Here is a 10,044-nt window from a genome sequence, read left to right on the forward strand (position 1 = left end):
CCTCCTTAAGGAAAAATAAAGTGGAGGATGTATCCAGACAAGGTCTTAAAGAATCAGGGAATTCCAGACCAGATGGAGACCAAGTTTTACCCTGATAACAGCCCAAAGGGTGGTGACTCACCCTGTCTGTTTACACAGCCTGCATTTTCTGGTCAATTGTCACCTCTTCACTTTGTGCTACATAAAAGGTAAATTATTCTCCTGACAGGTTTACATTTTGTGTTGCTTGGGGGGGAAATAGTTCATTGTGCAACAGTTTTATGGTGTCTACCAGAGGTGACCAAGGCTGCCAGAGTTTGGTATTATGTTATCTGACACCAGCAGAAGTAATGAAAAGATCAAAGGACTAAAGCCAGGAGTCCCAGGTGCCCGCTCAGTGTGGGAACATTTCCTTAGTGTGGACAAAATCCAGGGTTTGGTTCCCAGCACCACAAGTTGAAAAATAATCAGATAAGTTAGGTTCTGTATATCCAACATCTAAATAATCATGCCTATCCCTTTATCTATCAAACCATCCATCTGTCCATCTAGCTATTTACCATGCATTAATAGACTTATCCATCCATCCACTCACTCATTCAGCCATCTATCATCCATCCATCCAGTCATCTACTGATTCCTCTATCTATCAAATATTTATTTAGCCTTTATTTGGATTTCAGGCAAGGACACAGGATAAGCGTTGAAAGAATAATGATTAAAAAGACTAATCGATTTCTTCCTGGTTTTTCCACAAGTCAGAAAAATGAATATTGAAAAAAATCAATACAGTCTTCAGAAGTAAAATAGTATGTGGCAGAAGCCCATAATGAGAAGACAGAACCTAATGAGGGACAAGATATAGCAACAACCAACAGCATCTCCTCCTTGCCAGGGTAGAACTCAGGCTGATGCCAGATCCAAGAGTGTGAGACATCTGGATCTTCTTAGCTTGTCTTCTCAAGTCCCTGCTCGCAGAAATGGTCTCTGCTGTGTTCAAGAAGAAAGGGAAATATGGAGGATAAAGATGTCAGCAACAAACCCGGCATTTGGCTGAATGATATTTTAAAAGGGCTCAAGAACAAATTGATGCAATTCCTATCATTCATCAGCCCTAAGCCAGTTCAACGACCGCATCAACAGTCAAAAAACGGTGGCTGTCTGTACATCTCTCAGCACACACGTGGCTGCAAGTGGCTGTGGTTATTGCACTTAGGGAATGGCTGAAGCTATGGTGAGCTTTCTGGGGTGCATTGGTGTTCTTTCTTCTCTCTACAGGGCTTGAAATATTCAGGGAAGTCCACTGTTTTTGGCATGAAAATGGGGGGTTGTTCCAACAACAGATCACCTTAATTAGGATCTTGCTTTTTCAGTGTGACTATTTAGCTCATGCCACTTCTCAGGCCTCATCCAAGATGAGCAGCATGCAGGGGACACTGATTACTGACCATGTCACTTTGAAGGTATGCAACAGCCTTATCAGCTTTCTCTTGATCCGGAGATTAAGTCTCTCTAACTCTTGTTTATTTACTTGAAAGGTGATGAGGTTGCAGAAACCCAAGGATGATTTCCAACCCGAAGACTCTTGGCTTCCAAAGTTCTTGGTCACTGTGTTTCTGATCTCAGAAGTATTTTTTTGTTTGTTTGCTTTTTCTTCTGAGCAGATGATACTGAGTTAGCCCCATGGAAGGAGGAGATGCCCAAGGCAAGGAGTTTAGGCCACCACTTCCCATGAACCCTAAAAGAGGGAGAGTTCAGAGTGTTCCCAGAATCCCTTGCAGCCTCCCAACCAAAGAGGGAAAGTTGAGGATCCTTTTTACCCACCACAGACTAAGGACTGCATTAATGGTTTTAGTGTTCTCCCAATGAAAGCAAGCTGCCAGGGAAACCCAAAGAGTTGGCCCTGTTTTGGTGTCTTAGAAAGGTCTAACTTTGAGATGGGGCTGAGGCTACAATTAGTGGACAATTTCTAAAGAAAGAAATTCTTTGGACATTCTCCTGTGTAGGCCACCAAGGCATAGCTGCTGCTGTCTGCCAGACCCAGGACACCCTCTCTTGCAAGCACATCTTAATTATCTTTCTGGGCATTGAACCAGCCTCTTCTGTCCTGATTAGCAGCCCAGCATGCAGCCAGGAGACAGGCAGACTCATGGCTGTCCTCTGATGTGCAGGAAGTCTGCAGGAATGGAATAAAAAGCAAATTCTTGGCTTCAGCAATAACACTAATCAATAGCTGCAACCTTTCCTTTGAGTATTTCATTCAAAACACAGCGTTCATAGATTTTTTTTCTAACCTTCCTAATAATCTCATGGTGTGTTGTATAATTATTTCATTATATATTAGGAAAAGAAAGACCATAACGTAAATAAAATGCCCATGATAACATAGGAAGAAACAGGGCTGAGATCTGACTAGATGAAATTAGGCCTTAAATGTGTTCTAGAAATATATGCTATGACATAATCTTTATCAGGTGGAGACTCTTGGTTTTGAATCTCTAACATTCTAGTTTGTAGGTGTAACAACCCTATGTTCACCTTGTCATTGAGACCAAAAGTGTCCTGTGAGTTAGGGTGACAGTGTGAAAAGGTGAGAGATATTTTGACAGAGAAGGGGCAAGGAGGACAGAGGGACAGGGGAAGAAATAGGGGCCACAGAAGGAGGTGGCAAGAGATGGGGCTTTGCTAGGAATACTAGAGAGCCAGCACTCAGCCACTGCCTTCATTCTGAATCTGTGGGTTCCAAAGGCTGCTCACCAACCAGGATAGACCTGGTATGAGGAAGCATAGGCAGACATCACCCAGTCTGCTCTGTAGGGGATCCCTCTGGGACCCTGTTTCCCAGCTCACTTCATACTACAGGAAAGAAATTCAAAACAGAAAGCTGGTGCAGGCAAGAAGGGTGCAACAATTTAGCAGGTCCCAGAGGACAGTGCCAGAGAGTCCATTTTCCCCTTAGATAGGCTTTCTGGCATACACAGTGGGAAGAGCGCCTGGCTTCCAGATGTGGGCACGCACATGTGAGCCACCAGAGTTCCAAATCGGGGCTCAGGACAGGAGCTCAGCGTTTGATCATGTGAAAGAGAGCGATTCATTACAAAGTACAGGCTAAGAGGTTCCAGAGCCCCAGTGTGACTAGACAAAGGTTCTCTGCTCCTTGATTTCCTTTTATCTTATCCTTCTGCAGCCTCTTCGATATCTGGCATCAAACTGAGCCTATAATAGAGTCTGGATTTTACCTGTATTGTTTCAATATTTTGTTCAGATGCCACGTTCCTGTGTAAAGAGAGTCTTCCAAGCTTCAAAAAAGGCAGTTTTCCCCCCTAAATGAGCGGGAAGAAACGAGGTAGTATGGCAGGTAAGGTAAGTTATTAATGTTTTGCTTGGGGGTTTTCCTTAAATACAATGGTATCCCCCATTTTAGAGTTAATTTTTTATGTGGAAAGTGTCATAAACTGCTGGGACAGGGCTCTTACCTTTTGGGGCTTGGGGTAGAAATAAGAGGAGATTGGTGGGGAGGACTGACAGCCCTCATCACACATTATGTCCAGGAATTTACTGTCTTTTCTTCTTTAGGAGGTATTGACTTGCTTGGTAGTTTATTAGCATGAGAGAGGGGAAATGGCATCTTCACAATGTAAACAGCCATGGCTTGCAGGTCATTGCACTGGAGATCCATACAGGCTCTGGCTCAGCTGTAGGCTGCATTATATTGACCTCACTTGTTTAGGCTAAGCTATAAACTTTCGGTTGAGGAGCAATAGCTTGTTATGTTTTTTTTTTTTTCTTCACTCTCTACGATGATTCACTTTAATTGTCACCTTGATTCAAGCTAGAATCAACTAGGAAGACCATCTCAAGGAGGGTTGGTCTCCATCAGATTGGCCCATGGGCCTGCCTGTGAGGAACGTTTTAAAAAACTGAATCACTCAAGGAGAGAAGACCAACCCTGGATGCAGGTGGGCATCTTATGGGTTGGGCCCAGCACCATGTGTGTGAATGAGAAAGGCTACCAGAGCAGTAGCATGCATGCACTCATTTCTCTGGCCTCTCAGCTGGAGATGTTGATATGACTAAATGCTTCAGGTTCTTTACTTCTCTGCACTGGGGACTGTCACTTGGAATTGTGGGCTAAATATTTTCTCCTTGAAGTTGCATTTTGTCAGGGAGCCATCTCTATGGGATGGAGAGCCTATGTTCCTAGCCATTCTCCCATCTTTTCTTCTGGATTTCAGTGTAAGTCAGCATACCCAGTGTATGCAGTGCAAAGGGTTGATCACAGGACTTCCTACATGGTACGCCAGAACTTTAGCAACCTCAGTTCATAAGCTCTTCTTCTAGAGGATGATTTTTCTTTGCTCTGGGCCATCTGTGTGATAGCAGCACTTGTTCCTGTTAGGTTTATTTAATACAAAATGAGATAGAGTCATTGTTTCTTATTGTAGCATACATCATGTTACTATAACATCTTAGAGACTATGTGGGTATGTGCTCATATGTGTATTCAGGCCAGAGGTTGATATCAGATGTTTTCCTCAACCATTTTTTTAAACATGTATGTCTCTCTCTTATGGGTATCACTTCCCACACCAGTGTCATCTTGGTCTATTCTTTGGAGTTTACTGGAGTACATGATGCACACATTTATTAAACTAAACTGGCTGAGCCAGTACCAAGGAATGGGTTGTCTTCCAAGTGATGTTAATACACAGGAGACATTTGATTCAGGATCATCTGGACTGCATTTCTCTCAACCTGGAGCTTGTCAATGGCAGGCCAGCCAACTGCAGACACTTTCCTGTCTCCACCTCCACCACTAAGACTTCAGGCACACAATGCCACACCCAGCTTTCCTGTGGGCACTGGGGATGGAACTCAGATCTTCCTGCTTACATAGCAGACTGTCTCCAAAAGGGAGGTATCCAGCTTCATTATTTCTTTCTTTTGTATGTAGGTATCTACCCAATGCTGAATTTCTGACGACACTGTCTAAAATAAAATATGGTGCGTTCCTGGGCATCCATTGTCTAGGCACGTCATGCCAGCAATGGCTTCTGTGCCATTTGGATTTCTGTTCTAGTTTCCTCTGTACTAGGACAGGTTGTGGTAGAGGATAAGGCTAAGGACCTAAAGGCCGACTTTGTCTGAACTCTGCTAGACAAGTGCAGGGCAAAATGCCCCTCATTAATTACACTGTACACTTTGATAGAGCACAAATTAACATCTATTTTTCCCAGTTCTTGTATACGAATAGTGGTTACAATTATAAATAATTGTGATGGATTTAATTGACCACATTTAAATTGGGCAGCACACCAGAACTGACTGGGCTTGAGGGGACAGGCTGAAGCTTCCAGAGACTTCTCTCACAGCCCAGATTATGCTTTCTGGAACTAGTTGATGTTAGTGACTCTCTTCCCACAGTAGTGTGATCTGGTTAGATTCCCAGTGCTGAGACCAGTTCCCGGTGCCGACATTGATTAAACTAAACAGACCGAGCCAATAGCAAAGCACAGCTTTCATCCACGTCATGTTAACACACAGGAGGGGAACATGGGCATTAGTTCCTGTGTGAGACACAAGCTAAGCAGAACTGTGCTACCAGCGATGGATAAGCATGATGATTTTCTAAATGACATTTGGGTCTTTGTGGAATTTCAAGTGGAGTAGTTGTGTCTTCATTAAGAAGGGAAGGAAGCAATTGTGAAAATCCTGACTCATCCATTACTCAACATAAATGGAATCTTAGGGCAAAAGTCTTGGAACTGCAGGCGATATAAACTTTTCCAATTTTTCCCTATTCATAGAAATGAGATTTCACTGCAACATTATCGTCATCCCCTTAAGTGAAGAAGTGATATTGTGTACGTTTGCCTAGAGTTGCTTAAAACTTTCATATTGCGCATGTTTTGTTAAAATGAGACATATATGAATATTTCTTCCTTTTAATCACTACATCATAGGCAAATGAAATCCACTAATGTTCATCGATGGCAGGATCACCTGGAACAATGCTTAGAAGAGATGCCTTACTTTTTGGAACCCCCAACTTTGCTTTTGGACTCCCCTCCGCATGCAGTCAGGGAAACATGACAACAATTTAATCCACACTAGTGAGTGGAGACTGGTGCGATCGTCTTATGCGATCTGAGCCAAAATCTTCTTATTTTGTGAAGAAATGCACTGTGGTGTTTCTCAGCGCAGGCCCAATGTGAACAACGCATACTTCACACATCAGGTTAATAAAGAGTCACAAGAAACCTAAGTAGGTGACTGGGTGTCAGGCATCCTGCTAGAGAGTCCCCTGAGTGGTTTTACAGGACCCCCCACCCCCACCCCATGATCCACGGCCTAGGCTAAAGAACACAATTCCACTGAGAAAGTCAAGCCCTGTGGGGCAGTAGAGCACCAATCTGGTGCATCCCAAGTCTCTCTCTCTCTCTCTCTCTCTCTCTCTCTCTCTCTCTCTTTCCTCCCCCTCTCTCCCTTCCCCCCTGTGCACTTTGCCATGGCTCAGTCATATTTACTTGAAGCATCAGTAGAAGGATAAAACTAATCAGGTGTGATTTAGCGCTGCCACAAGAGCTCCCCTTTAGATCACAGTGCCTGCCCTGGTGACCACTGCCTTGGTGCCAGAGGCTGACTGAATACCGCCTCTTCTGCTTCCCTAGCTTGACCACACCCCCCATTTCAGAAGGCAGCTCTATTAGGAGTATTATGGTCTCTGCATCCTCTTTAGCCCCGGAGCCGAGGATTCCCGCAGGTAGCGGCTGGAAAGAGCAGCAGACCTTCGGTGAAGCTCGCTCCATTCCTCCCCGTCTCTCCAGCAAATTAGTAAGTGAGGGCTGAGTTTCTGTCGGAAACTTTCTTTTCACTTTTCCTCCCCCCCCCCCACATTTTATGAATTAAAGGGTAAATTGTGAAACTTTCAGGATACAGCTGTTTCTCTTCTCTTTTTTTTTTTTTTCATCTTTGCCTATTCACATATCCCATTGTTTAACAACATTTTTTAAAACTATTTCCTGCTCTCATTAGATAAGGCTTAAAAATCAAGACTCTTGTCACCTTCCACCCCCCCCCCCCAAAGCACACATTGTTGATCCTTACAAATGACATTTCACAATTCTGAATACCCCCCCCTCCGCGCGCAAACCCCTTCAGAGAAATAAAACTGTAGTTTCCATTTAGAAATTTTCTTTCTTATTTTTTCATCCTAAGTGAAGTCTACTATCTGCTCTGCCCCACCTCTTACCAGCAACTTAATGAATTGCTTTCCTAGAGGGGAAATTGCTACCGACCAAGACCTTCTGAAATGCCAGCCTATCGGGTCGTTTCTTCTCCTTCGTGCCTTAGGTAGTGCAAGAGTCCACCAATTCTTTATACGGCTCTGTGGGTCTTCGGTTGTGGGGGTGTCTCCAGGTCAGAGGGACTTTCTTCCCCCAAGCTGTACTGCTATCCCAGGGGAGGCTGGAGTTGGGACCGCAATTCCCCTTTGCAAGGGATGGGGGCTTCTTGTTACTGTAAGGATGTCTTCTATCACCTTTCAAAGTTGACTTTTCTGTGAGTGAACTGTGCAAAGATGCTGGGTGACGGCGAGATCATGACATTCCATTTTAAGGTTCCTTTCTGTTTGTTTGTTTGTTGTTTTTGTTTTTTTTTTTTTTCTCATCCCGAAGTCGGTTTCCTTCCTACTTTGTATCGCTGCATGGAATGGGTGGGAAACAACAGGAAATCCAGATCCTGAACGGTAGGTACCTCTGGCCACTTCGTTTGATTTGTAAAATTACCCGACACTTTAACTCTTTCATTAGTCGGGGTCTGGATTGCCTCACCGCCTTTTTTTATCTAGCAAGAAAGTCTTTGGTTTGGCAGGCTCGGTCCTCCTGGGGCAGCTGGGTGGCCTCTATGGCTCTCATTTACCTGCAGTTCGAGAACTCAGGCCGGAGAACTGTAAGGGGTTAATTCGTGAGAAGTGCTTTGAAGATGAAAAGGTCTTTTCATGTGTCCGGGCATTGTAGTTATTAATATTAATATTTTGAAGCACACTGCTTTTAATTGTAAATCGACAACTTCTATACTTAGCCATCTAGTGGAATAACAAACAGCAGGCATCAGCTGGCCTCTTCTGTCCTGGATCGCTGCTGGGGACCTGGGGCACACAGTCTGATTACTGAGGGGCTCTTTACCTCACAGGCACCTTACACCCAGGTGCTAGTTACCAGAGGTGCCAAGAGGTGCTACAGCCCAGTCTGGAGAAAAGGGGGTAATCCTGGCACCTGGCAGTCTGTGACCTTGGGCTCTCTGCAGAGCCCATGCCTCTAATTGCCTATTCAAATTTCCCAGGGATGGTGAAGTTCAAAAGCTAAGAGGGTCAGAACTCAATTTTGTGGATGAGCTTTTGGATTCTATGGGAAGCTGTCCCTGTAACTAAGGAGAGGTTGTTGAATGAACACAGTGTATTTTATTTTCTTTAAAATGCAGGTGATTCTCAGTGCCCCACCTAGTTTACATAGAGGGGAGTCTGTAATAAAGTAGTATAGAGCTTTGAAAAAAGAAAAGAGCCAACAGGGCCAGAGTATTCTCAAGTAATAGTATAAGAAATTGGGTATGTGAGTTCAGGTTCCTAAGGAAGAGCTGGGCTAAGCCAAACAATGTAGTGAGGACAGGAACTGGGCAAAGAGATTTCTGCCTACGGTCCCACACCGCCTCAGCGTGTTGGTAAATTTCTCACCCCTGACTCCAGTTCTGCTGAACCTGATGATTTTTGTTTTTTTTTAATGGACAGTTTCATATATCTCTAGGATGAAATGTAGTCATTCTTAGGGCTCTCTTCCTTTCTCTTGTTGAAAGAATACATCTCAAGACCGCCACCCCTGTGCTTGCGTGTCTTCGTTTTATGGGTGGGCTTTGTGATGTTATTTATTGGTGGACAGAGACACAGCCGACCCTGACAATGATTCTTTTCTCATTCTGTATTCAAATTCCTCAGTGACATCGAAAAGACACAAGAGATGAGTGTATGCCAGAAGCTGGGACTCCCTCCCTCCTTTCTTTCCTCCCTTTTATTTTTCTTCACGGGAAATTGAAAACATTTAGTATCTGAGGGACATTAATATGTGAGGCAGCAATTTACTGGCATTTATGGCAACTCTTGTTTCTTTTATCCTGGGAGAACTTAGACACAAAGAGCCTTCTTGGTCCCCTTAATTCTACCGAGGGTGTAGCCTTACAGCCTCTTTTAAGGCAGCCAGCTCTCAGGAACTGTGTCACCTACCTAAGAGAGGAGAGCAGTCTAACTTTCTGTCCAGTCACTCAGCGTGTTCCATGAGGTGTTCTGCATAGGCCACTTCATTTACATCAGTAGGGTGAGCTCTTGGTGAGACCTGACCAGGACCAAGAGAGTGTGAGTACTGGACTCCTCGCTTCAGTAACAGAAAGCCCAAACTCTAAGATGCACAGAAGCAGCGTGGATTTTGCTAGGATTCTGGGAGGATAATGTGGAGAGGGTCTACTTTCTAAAGATGAATGTGTAAATTATTCATTGCTAAGAAGATACTGACTCTGGGAAACACCTGCATGTCTGGATCATCTAGGTGAGCAATCGTGGCATGGTCTTAAGTCCAGATTAGACTTTGTTCCCAGCCTTGTTTGGTGAGGGGCACACAATATATGCATACACATTTTAAATTTTACATTATTTATTTTAGTAAATATTCTGTGGAGGAAAAAAGGACTAAAAATAAAACACAAAATAATTTTAATATTTAGAGTCTATGAATATTTTCTGAGTTCAAGTGACACGGAACAAAACTGTATCTTGAGCAGAGAAGGGAAGTAGGAAAGGATGTTTGAGATAAAATTTTCTCTCTTTAGAGCAGAAGATAGTGAATTCAATGTCTCTATAGTGTAGGTGTGGTTCTAGAAACTCCAGGTAAAGCTGGGTCAGTGTAAAGCAGGGAACTTTTAGAGTACCAATGTCAGGAGTCTATCACTCATGGGGAAAATAAGGTTCTCTCTCTCTCTCTCTCTCTCTCTCTCTCTCTCTCTCTCTCTCTCTCTCTCTCT

General features: G+C 43.8%; 1 protein-coding gene across 3 annotated transcripts in view; it reads left to right on the forward strand.

Annotated features, from left to right (window-relative positions):
* The first annotated feature begins 6,726 nt into the window (after positions 1-6,726).
* The window catches only part of Ets1 (ETS proto-oncogene 1, transcription factor), a 122,538-nt gene continuing 119,220 nt past the window's right edge, over positions 6,727-10,044 (forward strand). Inside the window, exon 1 of one of the 3 annotated variants that reach the window (XM_029542893.1) lies at positions 6,727-6,813. Coding sequence is in view for 1 of the 3 variants with exons in the window: in XM_029542892.1 (XP_029398752.1) it covers positions 7,690-7,726 (37 nt within the window). In the remaining 2 variants the exon portion in view is untranslated. Of the gene's footprint in view, positions 6,814-7,656; positions 7,727-9,502; positions 9,573-10,044 lie in introns of those variants that run through there. The other 2 variants (XM_029542892.1, XM_029542894.1) reach the window with 2 other exon arrangements.

Source organism: Mus pahari, chromosome 10 (genome assembly GCF_900095145.1).
Source record: "Mus pahari chromosome 10, PAHARI_EIJ_v1.1, whole genome shotgun sequence".
In the NCBI taxonomy this organism is placed as follows: domain Eukaryota; kingdom Metazoa; phylum Chordata; class Mammalia; order Rodentia; family Muridae; genus Mus; species Mus pahari.